Source organism: Malaclemys terrapin, chromosome 4, assembly GCF_027887155.1.
Source record: "Malaclemys terrapin pileata isolate rMalTer1 chromosome 4, rMalTer1.hap1, whole genome shotgun sequence".
In the NCBI taxonomy this organism is placed as follows: Eukaryota; Metazoa; Chordata; order Testudines; family Emydidae; genus Malaclemys; species Malaclemys terrapin.
Window position 1 is genome coordinate 2232357 of NC_071508.1, and position 18394 is coordinate 2250750.

At 59.2% G+C, this 18394-nt stretch overlaps 3 protein-coding genes across 8 annotated transcripts in view; 1 reads left to right on the forward strand and 2 right to left on the reverse strand.

Annotated features, from left to right (window-relative positions):
• The window catches only part of LOC128836232 (serine protease 27-like), a 33419-nt gene extending 21841 nt beyond the window's left edge, over nucleotides 1–11578 (reverse strand). For 3 of the 6 annotated variants that reach the window (XM_054026297.1, XM_054026295.1, XM_054026296.1), the window contains exon 1: nucleotides 11488–11577. The gene's annotated coding sequence lies outside the window, so the exon portion shown is untranslated. Of the gene's footprint in view, nucleotides 1–11487 lie in introns of all 6 variants that reach the window. The other 3 variants (XM_054026298.1, XM_054026300.1, XM_054026299.1) reach the window with 3 other exon arrangements.
• LOC128835530 (transmembrane protease serine 9-like) overlaps nucleotides 1–12101 on the forward strand; it is a 25652-nt gene extending 13551 nt beyond the window's left edge. The window contains exons 15-20 of the mRNA XM_054025059.1: nucleotides 5048–5238; nucleotides 7201–7227; nucleotides 9073–9235; nucleotides 9397–9668; nucleotides 9959–10116; nucleotides 11362–12101. Coding sequence (XP_053881034.1) covers nucleotides 5048–5238; nucleotides 7201–7227; nucleotides 9073–9235; nucleotides 9397–9668; nucleotides 9959–10116; nucleotides 11362–11628 — 1078 coding nt within the window. The 3' untranslated portion in view covers nucleotides 11629–12101. The remainder of the gene's footprint in view (nucleotides 1–5047; nucleotides 5239–7200; nucleotides 7228–9072; nucleotides 9236–9396; nucleotides 9669–9958; nucleotides 10117–11361) is intronic.
• Nucleotides 12099–17943, reverse strand: LOC128836233 (serine protease 27-like). The gene is made up of 5 exons (XM_054026301.1): nucleotides 17783–17943; nucleotides 16251–16413; nucleotides 13574–13845; nucleotides 13002–13159; nucleotides 12099–12676 (listed from the first exon to the last, which is right to left on the reverse strand). Exons 1-5 carry the CDS (start codon nucleotides 17916–17918, stop codon nucleotides 12365–12367), a joined length of 1041 nt encoding a protein of 346 aa, XP_053882276.1. The 5' UTR covers nucleotides 17919–17943; the 3' UTR covers nucleotides 12099–12364.
• Nucleotides 17944–18394: the final 451 nt, after the last annotated feature.

Below are 18394 nucleotides of genomic sequence, written 5' to 3' on the forward strand. Positions count from 1 at the left end.
CGCATCAACCACCTGCAGAGTTGCAGGTTCCTCTGGCGTTGCGCACACTGGCCACACGTGTCTCCAGAGCAGCTACCCGGAGCCCCCGAGGAGGCTGCGCGGTGCAGAGCGCTGATCCCTGCGGGCAGTACCAGCAAACACCAAGGCAGCATGTCCAGAAGCAAGAGCTGGGTGCTGCGGGGAGGGCAGCTTCTTTCCGCAGCCCTTCCTGCCCCATCTCCTCCCAGGAAGCTGTTGTGGTCACAAAAAAATCAACTGGTGGCCACATGCAGCCACGATCGCCACATTTGAGAAATGCTGGTTCGGACTGTGAGCCATTCGGGGCAGGGACTGGCTCCCACTGTGGGTCTGGGCAGCGCCTGGCACCACGGGGCCCTGATCTCTGCTGGAGTCTGGGTAGCACCTGGCACAAAGGACTCCTGGCCTATATCTGGGTGTCATAGGTCCTACAATAATACAGAGAATACTAGTAACAAAATATATGTCTGTCTGTCTCAGCTGCATCGGTCTGTCTCGATTATATACACCCATCTGTCGAGATTGCGTCTGTCGGTCAAGATGGTGTCTGCCCCTCTGTCTAAATTCTGCCTGCGTAGGCTGTCTGTCTCTTAACGTGTGCAATCCAACCATCTGTCAATACTGTGTCTGTCTGTCTCTCTAGATTGTGTCTATCTAGATTGTGTCTGCCTGTACTGTCTCCATCTGTCTATATGGTGTCTGTCTGTCTAGGACGGATCTATCTCTCATTACTCAGAATGATACAAGATAAATAACCCCAAGAATACTGTAAATTTCCTTGGGCTGTTCTCTCCTTGGCCATTTACAAACAAAGACAACATAAGGGACCCCACACACCCCTGAGGTACACACACACACACACACTCACACACTCACACCGGAGTCCAGCTATATACACACAAACACCCTGGAGTTTAGCTATAGATACACACACACCGTGGAGTTGAGCTGCACATACTAACACACACACACACGCACAGCAGAACCCGGTGAGTACCCTTGAGAAAGCTCCCTGGCCATTTTGGGACACATCCCCCCATTCGGCATATGGCAGCAGCCCCGTGTCACAGAAACACGGGTGGGGGAGTTCTCAGTCACACGGGACCTGGCGACAGAGCGAGGGTCCAATGTGCCTGGGGCGGGGGGGGAGGCTGGGAATGGGGAGGGTGAATCTTGCGGGGGGGAGGGTGTTGGTGGCACATGAAGCGGTTTCCCTCGAAAGGTGAGAAGAGGCAGGTGATAGGAGAACTGGCTGGGCCACATTCCCCAGCCAGGCAGACAGCTGACACTGGGCAGTGGGGTCACTGGGGCAGCTCACTGACCCCCTAGTACTCTGCTAAAGCCAAGCTGGGAGTTGCTGGGCCATGGGATCCCCATGCACCCCAATAACCATCCTTCTCCTGCTGCCCATGCTGCAGGGTAAGTGGGGGCTGGGAGCCAGGACGCCTGGGTTCTGTCCTTGGCTTGGCCACAGACTCCCTGTGTGACCTTCAGCAAGTCCCGGGTCTCTCTCTGAGTCTCAGTTTCCGTAGATGGAAAAGGGGGAGAATGTTCCTGCCTTTGTCCGGTTAGACTGTGAGCCCTTTGGGGCACGGCCTGGCTCCCACGGTAGGTCTGGGCAGCACCCGGCACCACGAGGCCCTGATCTCAGCTGGAGTCTGAGCAGCACCTGGAACAAAGGATTCCTGGCCCATATTAGGGTATCGTAGGTCCTATAATAATACAGAGAATACTAGTAACAAAACATATGTCTGTCTGTCTCAACTGCATCTGTCTGTCTACGTCGTATATGCCCATCAGTCTAGATTGTGTCTGCCCCTCTGTCTAAATTCTGCCTGTCTAGGCTGTCTGCCTCTTAATGTATTGTATCCAACCACCTGTCTCTATTGTGTCTGTCAGTCCGTTTAGATTGTGTCTATCTAGATTGTATCTGTCTGTACTGTGTCCATCCGTTTATACTGTGTCTGTCTGTTTAGGATGGGTCTATCTCTCATTACCCACAATGATACAAAATAAATACCCCAAGAACACTGTGAATTTCCTTGGGCGGTTCTGTCCTTGGCCATTTACCCAACAAAGACAATACCAGTGTCCCATACACCCCTGAGGTACGCGCACACACACACACACAAATAGACGCAGAGATGCAAACAGCCCCAGAGTCTAGCTATAGACAGACACACCCTGGAGTTTAGCTGCACAAACACACACAAACACACACGCACACAGAAGAACCAGGTGAGCCACCTTGGGAAAGCTCCCTGGCCATTTCAGGACACATCCCCCAATCCACGTTGGCCAGCAGCCCCGTGTCACAGAAACACGGGTGGGGGACTTCGCAGCTGCATGGGGCCCAGGGACAGAGCGAGGGGCCCAGTGCGCCTGGGGCGGGGGGGAGGCTGGGAACAGGGAGGGTGAACATGGGTGTGCGGGGTTGGCGGTTTCCCTGGAAGGGTGAGAAGAGGCAGGTGATGGGGGGACTGGCTGGGCCACATTCCCCGCCCAGGCAGACAGCTGACACAGGGCAGTGGGGTCACTGGGGCAGCTCACTGACCCCCTAGTCACCTGTGGAAGCTGAGCTGGGAGCTTCTGGGCCATGGGAGCCCCCTGCACCCCAATAACCACCCTTCTCCTTCTGCCCATGCTGCAGGGTAAGTGGGGGCTGGGAGCCAGTATGCCTGGGTCCTATGGCAGGGGTGTGGGGGCTAGTGGGTTAGCTCAGAGGGGTGGCCGAGAGCCAGGACTCCTGGGTTCTATCCCAGATTCTACCACAGACTCCTTGTGTGACCTTGAGCAAGTCCTGGATCTCTCTGAGTCTCAGTTTCCCTGGATGGAAAAGGGGGAGAATGTTCCTGCCTTTGTCTGTTAAGACTGTGAGCCCTTCTGGGCAAGGACTGGCTCCCACTGTGGGTCTGGGCAGCACCTGGCACAAAGGATTCCTGGCCCATATTAGGGTATTGTAGGTCCTACAATAATACAGAGAATACTAGTAACAAAACATATGTCTGTCTGTCTCAACTGCATCTGATTGTCTACGTCGTATATGCCCATCAGTCTAGATTGTGTCTGCCCCCTGTCTAAATTCTGCCTGTCTAGGCTGTCTGCCTCTTAATGTATTACAGCCGACCACCTGTCTCTATTGTGTCTGTCAGTCTGTTTAGATTGTGTCTATCTAGATTGTATCTGTCTGTACTGTGTCCGTCTGTCTATATTGTGTCTGTCTGCCTAGGACGGGTCTATCTCTCATTACCCACAATGATACAAAATAAATACCCCAAGAACACTGTGAATTTCCTTGGGCGGTTCTGTCCTTGGCCATTTACCCAACAAAGACAATACCAGTGTCCCATACACCCCTGAGGTATGCGCACACACACACCACACAAATAGACGCAGAGATGCAAACAGCCCCGGAGTCTAGCTATAGACATTCACACCCTGGAGTTTAGCTGCACAAACACACACACAAACACACACGCACACACACGCACACAGAAGAACCTGGTGAGCCACCTTGGGAAAGCTCCCTGTCCATTTCGGGACACATCCCCCAATCCACGTTGGCCAGCAGCCCCATGTCACAGAAACACGGGTGGGGGAGTTCTCAGCTGCACGGGGCCCAGGGACAGAGAGAGGGGCCCAGTGCGCCTGGGGCGGGGGGGAGGCTGGGAACAGGGAGGGTGAACATGGGTGTGCGGGGTTGGCGGTTTCCCTGGAAGGGTGAGAAGAGGCAGGTGATGGGGGGACTGGCTGGGTGACATTCCCTGCTCAGGCAGACAGCTGACACGGGGCAGTGGGGTCCTGGGGCAGCTCACCGACCTCCTAGTCACCTGTGGAAGCTGAGCTGGGAGCTTCTGGGCCATGGGAGCCCCCTGCACCCCAATAACCACCCTTCTCCTTCTGCCCATGCTGCAGGGTAAGTGGGGGCTGGGAGCCAGTATGCCTGGGTCCTATGGGAGGGGTGTGGGGGCCAGTGGGTTAGCTCAGGGGGGTGGCCGAGAGCCAGGACTCCTGGGTTCTGTCCCAGATTCTACCACAGACTCCTTGTGTGACCTTGAGCAAGTCCCAGATCTCTCTGAGTCTCAGTTTCCCTGGATGGAAAAGGGGGAGAATGTTCCTGCCTTTGTCTGTTAAGACTGTGAGCCCTTCTGGGCAGGGACTGGCTCCCACTGAGGGTCTGGGCAGCACCTGGCACAAAGGATTCCTGGCCCATATTAGGGTATTGTAGGTCCTACAATAATACAGAGAATACTAGTAACAAAACATATGTCTGTCTGTCTCAACTGCATCTGACTGTCTACATCGTATATGCCCATCTGTCTAGATTGTGTCTGCCCCTCTTTCTAAATTCTGCCTGTCTAGGCTGTCTGCCTCTTAATGTATTACAGCCGACCACCTGTCTCTATTGTGTCTGTCTGTTTAGATTGTGTCTATCTAGATTGTGTCTGTCTGTACTGTGTCCGTCTGTCTATATTGTGTCTGTCTGCCTAGGATGGGTCTATCTTTCATTACCCACAATGATACAATATAAATAACCCCAAGAATACTGTGAATTTCTTTGGGCGGTTCTATCCTTGGCCATTGAGACAAAAAAGAGAACACGAGGGACCCCATGAGCCCCTGAGCTACACACACATCGGAGTTTAACTGTGCACACACACCCTGGAGTCTAGCTATAGACACATACACACACTGTGCAGTTGAGCTGCACACACACAGACACACACACACACACACAGATGTACACACAGATGCACACACACAGAGAGACGTACACACAGATGCACACACACACACTCACGCACGCACACAGCAGAACCCTGTGAGTCCCCTTGGGAAAACTCTCCGGCCATTTCAGGACACATCCCCCCATTCTGCGAAGGTCAGAGAGTGGGGGAGTTCTCAGCCGCACAGGGCCCGGGGACAGACCGAGGGGCCAATGCGCCTGGGGCGGGGCGGGAGGCTGGGAACGGGGAGGGTGAACATTGGGAGAGGGGGTTGGTAGCACATGAAATGGTTTCCCTGGAAGCGTGATAAGAGGCAGGCAATGCAAGGACTGGCTGGGCCACATTCCCCGCCCAGGCAGACAGCTGACACAGGGCAGTGGGGTCACTGGGGCAGCTCACCGACCTCCTAGTCCCCTGCAGAAGCCAAGCTGCTGGGCAATGGGAGCCCCCTGCACCCCAATAACCATCCTTCTCCTGCTGCCCATGCTGCAGGGTAAGTGGGGGCTGGGAGCCAGGATGCCTGGGTCCTATGGGAGGGGTGTGGGGGCTAGTGGGATAGCTCAGAGGGGTGGCGGGAGCCAGGACTCCTGGGTTCTATCCCAGATTCTACCACAGACTCCTTGTGTGACCTTGAGCAAGTCCTGGATCTCTCTGAGTCTCAGTTTCCCTGGATGGAAAAGGGGGAGAATGTTCCTGCCTTTGTCTGTTAAGACTGTGAGCCCTTCTGGGCAAGGACTGGCTCCCACTGTGGGTCTGGGCAGCACCTGGCACAAAGGATTCCTGGCCCATGTTAGGGTATTGTAGGTCCTACAATAATACAGAGAATACTAGTAACAAAACATATGTCTGTCTGTCTCAACTGCGACTATCTACATCGTATATGCCCATCAGTCTAGATTGTGTCTGCCCCTCTTTCTAAATTCTGCCTGTCTAGGCTGTCTGCCTCTTAATATATTGCATCCAACCACCTGTCTCTATTGTGTCTGTCAGTCCGTTTAGATTGTGTCTATCTAGTTTGTGTCTGTCTGTACTGTGTCCATCTGTTTATATTGTGTCTGTCTGTTTAGGATGGGTCTATCTCTCATTACCCACAATGATATAAAATAAATACCCAAAGAATACTGTGAATTTCCTTGGGCGGTTCTGTCCTTGGCCATTTATCCAACAAAGACAATACCAGTGTCCCATACACCCCTGAGATACGCGCACACAGACACACACACACACAAATACACGCAGAGATGCACACAGCCCCAGAGTCTAGCTATAGACATACACATCCTGGAGTTTAGCTGCACAAACACACACAAACACACACGCACACACACGCACACAGAAGAACCAGGTGAGTCACCTTGGGAAAGATCCCTGTCCATTTCGGGACACATCCCCCAATCCATGTTGGCCAGCAGCCCCGTGTCACAGAAACACGGGTGGGGGAATTCTCAGCTGCATGGGGCCCAGGGACCCGGGGACGGAGCAGGAGGCCAATGCGGCTGGGGCAAGGGGGAGGGTGATCATGGGGGTGGGAGGGTTGGCGTCACATGATGCAGTTTTACTGGAAAGATGAGAAGAGGCAGGCGATAGGGGGACTGTCTGGGTGACATTCAACGGCCAGGCAGACAGCTGACACGGGGCAGTGGGGTCACTGGGGCAGCTCACCGACCCCCTAGTTCCCTGCGGAAGCCCAGCTGGGAGCTACAGGGTCATGGGAGCCCCCTGCACCCCAATAACCATCCTTCTCTTGCTGCCCATGCTGCAGGGTAAGTGTTGGCTGGGAGCCAGGACACCTGGGTCCTATGGGAGGGGTGTGGGGGCTAGTGTGTTGGAGCAGGATGGGCAAGAAGTTAAAATTCCTGTGTTCACTTGAAAGGAGAGTGGGGTCTATTAGGCTAAAGTGGGGGGGAGGGGCTGGGAGCCAGGACTCCTGGGTCCTATGAGAGGAAAGGGGGGGCTAGTGGGTTAGAGCAGGGGGTACTGGGATCCAGGACTCCTGGGTTCAATTCTCATTCTCAGCCACAGACACCCTCTCTCATCCCCACTCTCTGAGCCAGCACCAAAAATGTACTGTAGGGCTCCCGAAATGCTCTAAATATTGTAATAACCCAGGGATGAGGCTTCAGCAGGGAAGCGGTTAACAAGATATGAAGTGCAGCTGTGTCCCATGGGCAGGGCAGGGTGAAAAAGACTCAGGTGTTGTCTCAGAGTCAAGAAGGAACCCAGGAGTCCTGACTCCCAGCCCCCACTGCTCTAACCACTAAACCATCCTCCGCTCCCCTCCCCTAGCTGGGGAGATAGACCAGGTGTCCTGAGAGCTGTGTGTTATTTTGCACTGTTTACTTTTAGTGAGCGTCTCTTTCTGTGTTTCTTTTGCTGTCTTCCTGATTTCTGTTCATTTCTGAAACCGGTTCCCCCGCTTTGCGCCATCTGTGACTCCTTCTCCTGTCTCCCTCAGCTGCACGGGACAATGGAATCCAGACAGGTAAGTAACCTATCACTGAAATCATGTCACCTATCACCGCAATCAGCCTCTGCACCAGATGACTGGAGGGTAGCTAATGTGATACCGACTTTTTTAAAAAGGCTCCAGAGGCGATCCCGGCAATTACAGACTGATGAGCCTAACTTCTGTACTGAGCAAAGTGCTTGAAACTATAGTAAAGAACAGAATTGTCAGACACATAGATGAACATGATTTGTTGGGGAAGAGTCAACATGTTTTTTGTAAAGGGAAATCATGCCTCACCAATCTACTAGAATTCTCTGAGTGTGTCAACAACCATGTGGACAAGGGGGATCCAGTGGATAAAGTGTACTTGGACTTTCAGAAAGCCTTTGACAGGGTCCCTCACCAAAGGCTCTGAAGCAAAGTAAGCAGCTATGGGATAAAAGGGAAGATCCCTTCATGGGTCAGTATCTGGTTAAAAGTCAGGAAACAAAGGGTAGGAATAAATGGTCAGTTTTCACAATGGAGAGAGGTAAATAGTGGTGTCCCCCAGGGATCTGTACTGGGATTACTGCTGTTCAACACATTCATAAATCATCAGGGGAAAGGGGAAAAGTGAGTTGGCAAAGTTGGCAGATGTTACAAAATACCTTGTTAGTGAAGTCCAAAGCAGACAGCGAAGAGCTACAAATGGATCTCACAAAACTGGGTGACTGGGCAATAAAATAGCAGATGAAATTCAATGTTGATAAATGCAAAGTAATGCACATTGGAAAACATAATCCCAACTATACATATAAAATGATGGGGTCTAAATTAGCTGTGACCACTCAAGAAAGAGATCTTGGAGTCACTGTGGATAGTTCTCTGAACACATCCACTCAGTGTGCAGCGGCAGTCAAAAAAGCCAACAGCATGTTGGGTATTATTAGGAAAGGATCGATAATAAGACAGAAAATATCATATTGCCTCTATATAAATCCACGGTACACGCACACCTTGAATACTGTGTGCAAATGTGGTCACCCCATCTCAAAAAAGATATTGCAGAATTGGAAATAGTACAAAGAAGGGCCACAAAAATGATTAGGTGTTTGGAGTAGAGATTAATAAGAGACCGGGACTTTTCAGCTTGGAAAAGAGACGACTAAGGGGGGATATGGCAGAGGTCTATAAAGTCATGACTGGTGTGGAGAAAGTGAATAAGGAAATGTTATTTACTCCTTCTCATAATAGAAGAACCAGGGGTCACCTGATGAAATTAACAGGCAGCAGGTTTAAAACAAACAAAAGGAAATATTTTTTCACACAACGCACTGTCAACCTTTGGAACTCCTTGCCAGGGGATGTTGTAAAGGCCAAAATTATAACTGGGCTAAAAAAAGAGTTAGGTAAGTTCATAGAGGTTAGGTCCATCTGTGGTTATTAGCCATGATGGGCAGGGACACAACCCCATGCTCTGGATGTCCCTAAACCTCCGATTGCTAGAATCTGGGACTGGATGACAGGGGATGGATCATTTGATGATTCCCTGGTCTGTTCATTCCCTCTGGGGCACCTGGCACTGGCCACTGTCAGCAGACAGGACACTGGGCTAGATGGACCTTTGATCTGACCCAGTATGGCCGTTCTTATGTTCTTACATATGAATCACAACGCTGCAGGGTGGTGCTAGGGGGCGCTGTGCTGCAGGGAGAGGAGGTGCCCTCCCCCCAGAAAATGAGTGCTGGCCCCGATGCCCCAGGGTGGCACTAGGGGGTGCTGTGTAGCACCAAGCACCCCATAGGAGGCTGCATTGCACCTCAGTGCAGCTCCAGTCCCCTCCAGCAGGGAGTGCCACGTGTCCTCCGTTCTGTCATGGTTCTCTCCCTCCGCCCGCAGTGTGTGGCCAGGGGGGGCCCCAGGACCGGATCGTGGCGGGAGAGGACGCCCCGCGGGGGGCCTGGCCCTGGCAGGTCAGTCTGCAGTATGAGAACCGCCATGTCTGCGGGGCGACCCTCATCAACTCGGAGTGGGTGCTCAGCGCTGCACACTGCTTTCCCAAGTGAGTGACCGGGGCTGGGCCAGCAGGGGGCTGCGGGTCGGGAGTGAGGGGCACCGGCAGAGCTGTGGAGGGGGACCCAGGGTTGGGCCAGCAGGGGGTTGCGGGTCGGGAGTGAGGGGCACCGCTGTTGGTCTCTGGGGCTGACCCTTCTCTCGCCCCAGGCATGCGGAGCTGTCTCGGTACCGAGCTGTCCTGGGCTCCCACCAGCTGTCGATCCCAGAGCCCGGCTCCCTACGGCTGCCCCTGTCCCGCGCCGTGGGCCACACACTCTACTCTGGGGAGGGCTCCAGCGGAGACATCGCCCTGGCCCAGCTGGGCCGCCCCGTCACCTTCACCTCGCAGGTGCTGCCCGCCTGCCTCCCGGATGCCGGGGTCCACTTCCCCGCCGGGACCCTCTGTTGGGTTACTGGCTGGGGGTCGCCACAAGAGGGAGGTGAGGAGGGAGGAGGGGGCAGTTGAGGGGGAGGGGAATGGAGGGGTCATGAGGAAAGGGGGAGGGGAGGGGAACGCAGAGGAGGAGGGGCAAGGAGGGGGGAGCAGAGGGGGAGGGGAATGGAGGGGGCAGGAGGAAAGGGGGAGGGGAGGGGAACGCAGAGGAGGAGGGGCAAGGAGGGGGGAGCAGAGGGGAGCATTGGAGGGGACAGGGAGGGGGGCATTGTGTTCTCCTCCTCCCCCAGGGTCCTCTCCCCCACCCAGGCAGTGTTAACCCTTCCTTCCCCCCAGCCCTGCTCCCAGCCCCCATGACGCTGCAGCAGCTGCAGGTGCCCCTGATCGACCCACTGCCCTGTGATGCCCTTTATCAGCGCCGGAGCGCCACGAGGGAGATCCAGGACGACATGGTGTGCGCCGGCTACGCCGAGGGACAGAGAGACGCCTGCCAGGTGAGAGCAGGGGGCTGCGGGTCGGGAGTGAGGGGCACCGGCAGAGCTGGGGGGGGCAGGGCTGGGCTGGCGGGGGCTGCGGGTCGGGAGTGAGGGGCACGGGCAGAGCTGGGGGGGGACAGGGCTGGGCTGGCAGGGGCTGCGGGTCGGGAGTGAGGGGCACCGGCAGAGCTGGGGGGAGGCAGGGCTGGGCTGGCAGGGGCTGCGGGTCGGGAGTGAGGGGCACCGGCAGAGCTGGGGGGGGCAGGGCTGGGCTGGCAGGGGGCTGCGGGTCAGGAGTGAGGGGCACCGGCAGAGCTGGGGGGGCAGGGCTGGGCTGGCAGGGGCTGCGGGTCGGGAGTGAGGGGCACCGGCAGAGCTGGGGGGGCAGGGCTGGGCTACCAGGGGGCTGAGGGTCAGGAGTGAGGGGCACCGGCAGAGCTGGGGGGGGCTGGGCTGGCAGGGGGCTGCGGGTCAGGAGTGAGGGGCACCGGCAGAGCTGGGGGGAGGCAGGGCTGGGCTGGCAGGGGCTGCGGGTCGGGAGTGAGGGGCACCGGCAGAGCTGGGGGGAGCCCAGGGCTGGGCTGGCAGGGGCTGCGGGTCGGGAGTGAGGGGCACCGGCAGAGCTGGGGGGGGGGCAGGGCTGGGCTGGCAGGGGCTGCGGGTCGGGAGTGAGGGGCACCGGCAGAGCTGGGGGGAGGCAGGGCTGGGCTGGCAGGGGCTGCGGGTCGGGAGTGAGGGGCACCGGCAGAGCTGGGGGGAGCCCAGGGCTGGGCTGGCAGGGGCTGCGGGTCGGGAGTGAGGGGCACCGGCAGAGCTGGGGGGGGGGCAGGGCTGGGCTAGCAGGGGCTGCGGGTCGGGAGTGAGGGGCACCGGCAGGGCTGGGGGGGGGGCAGGGCTGGGCTGGCAGGGGCTGCGGGTCGGGAGTGAGGGGCACCGGCAGAGCTGGGGGGGGGCAGGGCTGGGCTGGCAGGGGCTGCGGGTCGGGAGTGGGGGGCACCGGCAGAGCTGGGGGGGGCAGGGCTGGGCTACCAGGGGGCTGAGGGTCAGGAGTGAGGGGCACCGGCAGAGCTGGGGGGGGCAGGGCTGGGCTAGCAGGGGCTGCGGGTCGGGAGTGAGGGGCACCGGCAGAGCTGGGGGGGGCAGGGCTAGCAGGGGCTGCGGGTCGGGAGTGAGGGGCACCGGCAGAGCTGGGCGGGGCAGGGCAGGGCTGGCAGGGGCTGCGGGTCGGGAGTGAGGCCGGTGTCACCGATTCTCTCTTCCCAGGGCGATTCGGGGGGCCCCCTAGTCTGCCAGAAGGCTGGGCTGTGGTTCGTGGCCGGCGTCGTCAGCTGGGGCGAGGGCTGCGCCCTCCCCAACCGCCCTGGGGTCTACATACGGGTCGGCGCCTACCTGGACTGGATCGGGCGGCACGTGCCCAACGCCACCTTCGGGGTTGTCAATATCACCACTTACAGCCTGCCGGGGGGCGGGCCCCCCAGCCCTGCCCCTGCTGCCCTGCTCCTAGCCACCTGGCTGCTCAACATTCTCTGAAGCCCCGCCCCCTGGCAGCTAAAGCCACGCCCACCAGTATAGGCCAGGCCCTAAGGGGAGAGTGCCATGGAACAGCTGTCCAGTGACTCCGCCCCCTTCCAGCCACACCCACCCAGCTACGACAGGGCCACGGAATCACTCCCACTCCCCCGTGGACTCTCCTTCATGGCCAATGGATGGGTCCTGCCTACCCCATGTCAAATGACCCCGCCCCCTTCCGGCCACGCCCACCCAGGCACAAGCCCTGCCCCTGCAGGGGAAAATGACCGTGGCTTCCCCGCAACATGGTGGGTCACAGCCACCACACTTCAGCCTGCCGGAACTATTCTCCTCCATGGGACGAAGCATGGGTCTGAGCCAGGGCAACGGGGAGGAGACGGGATACCGGGCTAGATGGGCCCATGGGTCTGATCCAGCCGGGTCCCTTGTGCACACTGTTTTAATTTAAACTCGAAAGACTGGAATAATAATAAATAAATAATTTATGGTTCTGCAGTGCCTGAATGCAGGTTACAAAAGTGCTTTACAAACAAGAAGAAAAGAAACCTTAGAATAATTCCGGGGAGGGGAGGAGAGGGGGAATTAGACTGCTATTGTACATGGGGAAACTGAGGCACCAAGCAAGGAAAGAACAGAACTAGGGATAGAACCCAGGAGTCCTGGATCCCAGCCTCCAGTGCACTAGCCCACTAGACCCCACTGCTCTCGCAGACATAGAACCCAGGAGTCCTGGCTTTCAGATGAGGTGTAGGGCACAAGCCGCAAGAAGCAGGGTGTTGGCTAGCACCATGGGCGCATGACTGAAGCTGCCGTCTTTGAATTTTTTCTCGCGGTTCCTGTTAGCCACGGAGCTGTGGGCTGTTCCGTTCGTGGTGCCCTGGACAAACGCCAGGTCTGGGATGGTCTCTTGGAGCCAGCCGTGGTAACTGGTGACTCGGACGTAAACGCCGGGGCGGTTTTTTTGAGCACAGCCTTCTCCCCAGCTCACCACGCCTGCCTGGACCCAGCTCTGTCCCATTTTACACACCAGTGGACCACCGGAATCACCCTAGTGGTCAAAGAGACAGACGAGGGGTTAGTGAGATGCAGCCACCTCTGGGGTGAGACATGGGGGCTGGTTATACAGGGACCCCCTTGCCCAGCACTGAGATGTGGCCCCTCTGGGTTGGGGCACAGGGGATGTTCATAGAGGGACCCCTCACCCAGTGCTGAGACATGGCCCCTCTGGGGTGGGGGGTGGGAGCTGGTTATGTGTGGACACCTCGCCCGGTGCTGAGATGCAGCCACCTCTGGGGTGGGATGTGGGAGCTGTTTATATGGGAACCCCCCCACCCAGCACCGAGATGCAGCTGGCTCTGGGGCAGGGCTCTCACCTGACAGGCGTCCTTGCCCCCTTCGGTGTACCCGGCACACAGCATGTCCTCCTGGATGGTCTGCCCTTTGCCCTTGCAGTAGAGGGTGTTGCACGTTGCCTGGGCGATGATGGGCACCTCGAGCTTCTGCAGCATCTCGGGGGCTTTGCTGTTCCCTGCTGTGGGAGGGGGTAGCGTGAGAGCTGGGCTGGGAGCCACACCCACTGCCCCTCCGCCTGGGGGGGCACAATCCCTTCCCCCACCCACACCAACTTGTATCTCCTGCTCCTTTCTGCCCTGCACGCTGCATTGTCTCCTCCTGTTCACATCTATCCACCATCCTCCTTCCTTTCTTCTTCCCCCGGCTCTCGCTTTTTCGTCTTTCTTATTCCGTTCACCTTCCTCTTTCTTTTGTTTGTTCTGATTCCAGTCATTCATTTCTTTCTTACTTACTTACTTTTGTTCTGATGCCATTCACTCTTTCTTTCTTTCCAGGACAGCCAGGTCCCAGATTCTCTATGTCCTCCCTCCACCCTACAGGATCAGGGCCCTGTCTCCCCCCTCCCCCAACTCCAGCCCCACCCTTCACTCACCTCCATCTTTGTCTTCCCCCCAGCCAGTGACCCAGCACTTGGTCTCTGGCAGGAACTGGACCTGGGCGTCCGGGAGGCAGATGGGGACGATGCGGTCGGTGAGGTTCACGGGCCTCTCTAGCCGGACCAGGGCGATATCCCCACTGGAGATTTTGCCCCCGTAGCGGGGGTTGGGGATAATCTGCCCCACGGAGGCTATGACAGCATGGGGGCTGGGGTGCAGCTGCTTGGGGGTCCCAAGTAGCACTGAGAAAAGGGAAGGGTTCCTGGTCCTAGAGACAGAGAACAGCAGTGAGGGGAGCCCGGGGCTGGGCTAGCAGGGGCTGCAGGTCGGGAGTGAGGGGCACCGGCAGAGCTGGGAGGGGGGCAGGGCTGGGCTGGCAGGGGCTGCGGGTCGGGAGTGAGGGGTACCGGCAGAGCTGGGGGGGGGCCAGGGCTGGGCTAGCAGGGGCTGCGGGTCGGGAGTGAGGGGCACCGGCAGAGCTGGTGGGGCAGGGCTGGGCTGGCAGGGGCTGCGGGTCGGGAGTGAGGGGCACCGGCAGAGCTGGGGGGGCAGGGCTGGGCTGGCAGGGGCTGCGGGTCGGGAGTGAGGGGCACCGGCAGAGCTGGGGGGGGGACAGGGCTGGGCTAGCAGGGGCTGCGGGTCGGGAGTGAGGGGTACCGGCAGAGCTGGGGGGGGGCCAGGGCTGGGCTAGCAGGGGCTGCGGGTCGGGAGTGAGGGGCACCGGCAGAGCTGGGGGGGCAGGGCTGGGCTGGCAGGGGCTGCGGGTCGGGAGTGAGGGGCACCGGCAGAGCTGGGGGGGCAGGGCTGGGCTGGCAGGGGCTGCGGGTCGGGAGTGAGGGGCACCGGCAGAGCTGGGGGGGGCAGGGCTGGGCTGGCAGGGGCTGCGGGTCGGGAGTGAGGGGCACCGGCAGAGCTGGGGGGGTCAGGGCTGGGCTAGCAGGGGCTGCGGGTCGGGAGTGAGGGGCACCGGCAGAGCTGGGGGGGCAGGGCTGGGCTGGCAGGGGCTGCGGGTCGGGAGTGAGGGGCACGGCTGGGCTGGCAGGGGCTGCGGGTCGGGAGTGAGGGGCACCGGCAGAGCTGGGGGGGGCAGGGCTGGGCTGGCAGGGGCTGCGGGTCGGGAGTGAGGGGCACGGCTGGGCTGGCAGGGGCTGCGGGTCGGGAGTGAGGGGCACCGGCAGAGCTGGGGGGGCAGGGCTGGGCTGGCAGGGGCTGCGGGTCGGGAGTGAGGGGCACTGGCAGAGCTGGTGGGGGCAGGGCTGGGCGAGCAGGGGCTGCGGGTCGGGAGTGAGGGGAACCGGCAGAGCTGGGGGTGAGGGCAGGGCTGGGCTAGCAGGGGCTGCAGGTCGGGAGTGAGGGGCACCGGCAGAGCTGGGGTGGGGGGGGCAGGGCTGGGCTAGCAGGGGCTGCGGGTCGGGAGTGAGGGGCACCGGCAGAGCTGGGGGGACAGGGCTGGGCTGGCAGGGGCTGCGGGTTGGGAGTGAGGGGCACTGGCAGAGCTGGTGGGGGCAGGGCTGGGCGAGCAGGGGCTGCGGGTTGGGAGTGAGGGGCACCGGCAGAGCTGGGGGGACAGGGCTGGGCTGGCAGGGGCTGCGGGTTGGGAGTGAGGGGCACTGGCAGAGCTGGTGGGGGCAGGGCTGGGCGAGCAGGGGCTGCGGGTTGGGAGTGAGGGGCACCGGCAGGGCTGGGGGGGGCAGGGCTGGGCGAGCAGGGGCTGCGGGTTGGGAGTGGGGGGCACCGGCAGAGCTGGTGGGGGCAGGGCTGGGCGAGCAGGGGCTGCGGGTTGGGAGTGAGGGGCACTGGCAGAGCTGGTGGGGGCAGGGCTGGGCGAGCAGGGGCTGCGGGTTGGGAGTGAGGGGCACCGGCAGAGCTGGGGGGACAGGGCTGGGCTGGCAGGGGCTGCGGGTTGGGAGTGAGGGGCACTGGCAGAGCTGGTGGGGGCAGGGCTGGGCGAGCAGGGGCTGCGGGTTGGGAGTGAGGGGCACCGGCAGAGCTGGGGGGAGCCCAGGGCTGGGCTAGCAGGGGGCTGCGGGTCGGGAGTGAGGGCACCGGCAGGGCTGGGGGGGCAGGGCTGGGCTAGCAGGGGCTGCGGGTCGGGAGTGAGGGCACCGGCAGAGCTGGGGGGCAGGGCTGGGCTGGCAGGGGGCTGCGGGTCGGGAGTGAGGGGCACCGGCAGAGCTGGGGGGGCAGGGCTGGGCTGGCAGGGGCTGTGGGTCGGGAGTGAGGGGCACGGGCAGAGCTGGGGGGGCAGGGCTGGGCGAGCAGGGGCTGCGGGTTGGGAGTGAGGGGCACCGGCAGAGCTGGGGGGGGCAGGGCTGGGCTAGCAGGGGCTGCGGGTCGGGAGTGAGGGGCACCGGCAGAGCTGGGGGGGCAGGGCTGGGCTAGCAGGGGCTGCGGGTCGGGAGTGAGGGGCACTGGCAGAGCTGGTGGGGGCAGGGCTGGGTTAGCAGGGGGCTGTGGGTTGGGAGTGAGGGGCACCGGCAGGGCTGGGGGGGGCAGGGCTGGGCGAGCAGGGGCTGCGGGTTGGGAGTGGGGGGCACCGGCAGAGCTGGTGGGGGCAGGGCTGGGCTGGCAGGGGCTGCGGGTTGGGAGTGAGGGGCACCGGCAGGGCTGGGGGGGGCAGGGCTGGGCGAGCAGGGGCTGCGGGTTGGGAGTGAGGGGCACCCTGATACTCACTTTCTGAAGCAGTGAGCTGCCGTCAGCACCCACTGTGGGGAGATGAGGGACGCCCCGCAGTGGTGGGTGCCGTTGAGTCTCAGGCTGACCTGCCAGGGCCACTCCCTGTCCCGCGCCTCCGAGCCCCCCACGATTCGCTTCATCGGGCCCTGGCGCCCGCACACTGTGGAGTGAGCAGATGGGAGCTGGGACCAGCTGGGATGGGGGTGGGGGGAGCTGTAATGGGCTGTATGGACCAGCCTCTCACCTCCAGCAACTGTCCTGTGCGAGGTCCCAGACACAGAGAGCTCAGAACCCAGCCCTGCCTCCATTGGTGTCACTCCAGATTTACACCAGAACTCACCGAGCCAGGACCCAGCCCTGCCTCCATTGGTGTCACTCCAGATTTACACCAGAACTCACCGAGCCAGGACCCAGCCCTGCCTCCATTGGTGTCACTCCGGATTTACACCGGAACTCACCGAGCCAGGACCCAGCCCTGCCTCCATTGGTGTCACTCCAGATTTACACCAGAACTCACCGAGCCAGGACCCAGCCCTGCCTCCATTGGTGTCACTCCAGATTTACACCAGAACTCACCGAGCCAGGACCCAGCCCTGCCTCCATTGGTGTCACTCCGGATTTACACCGGAACTCACCGAGCCAGGACCCAGCCCTGCCTCCATTGGTGTCACTCCGGATTTACACTGGAACTCACCAAGCCAGGACCCAGCCCTGCCTCCATTGGTGTCACTCCGGATTTACACTGGAACTCACCGAGCCAGGACCCAGCCCTGCCTCCATTGGTGTCACTCCGGATTTACACCAGGGGTTACCAAACTCATGATCCAGCCCTGGCTCCATAGACTTCATCAAAAGACAATTAAATATAATCACCAAAGCTAATCGTATAGTCCAATGAAAAACCCAGAATTATAACGAGGCAGGAGAAGTAGATTGGAACCTGTTGTACTAAGAATCCCAGGTAGGTACAACACTGAGAACAGGACACTAATAAGCCAGTAATTGAAAATTCACAGTTAATCACCTAACAAAGCAATTCCCTGCTAATCCGCTGTAAAATCAATTCCACCACTTCCATTACATAGAGTCATATTTCACCGCTTATCTGTTAATAAAGCAGTTCTACTTCTCGCAGTAATTATCACGTGACATGTTCTACGCATGATCACACAGCGATACCATGCAAGGGACTTGATCAAACAATTCATTGCTAATTAACGAACCACGGTACTACAGTTTCTAATCATAATTAGTAGAATCTCACCACTCAAGAGTTAATAATAGCCACGTTATTAGAATAATAGCAATAATATTAAAAGCACTAAAAACATTAAGGGATAGATAGATAGATAGAAAGAAAGAAAGAAAGAAAGAAAGAAAGAAAGAAAGAAAGAAAGAAAGATGGGTGTATAAGCATAGAATGACAGATAAATAGATTAGATTATAAGGCTGTAGAAAGAAAACTCTCCCAGCTCCATTCGCATTGGATATTGGCTTTCCACCCCACCCACCTGGCCAACTTTTCTCACCAGATTGTGCCAGGCAACTCCCTGCCTGGGGTCCATCCCCTAGGAGCCCTGCCAGGGTCAGCAGTGCTAGCAGAGTCCGTCTGCCCATCACCCATCTCCTCTGGGCTGCCCGGTGCTGCTCCCCCATGCCACTCATCCTGGGACACAAATGGAATGTGAGGGTGCCCTGTGGCACAGCAGGTTCCTATATACTCAGCCCTGGCAGGGTGTGAGCCTGGGAATGTCACCCGACTCGTTGGGCCGACGTTGGCAAATGTCTCTCTACTTCCTTCCTTCCTAGTAACCTCCCTGCCCGGGGCATGCCATCTCAGGAGCTGCTCCCCTCCCCCATCCCAGCCTGCACTCCCTCCACTGCCCCTCTCGCCCTCCATCCACCCCCACGCCACCCGCCTCCCCTGCTGCCGGGATCCCTTCCCAGTATGTTCGCTCTGCACACCTCTATCCTCTTCCCAACTCCCATCCCCCTCCTACTGGTCTCCCCTCCATCAGCCGTCTCGTCCCAAGCCTGCTTAGCTGGTGAGACCCCCCAAGCCACCAACCTGTTGGGAAACAGGGGAGAGGCCCGGCTTGGCCCGGGAGGGGCAGGTTTGCAAAAGACCCAAAGGAGAAGTC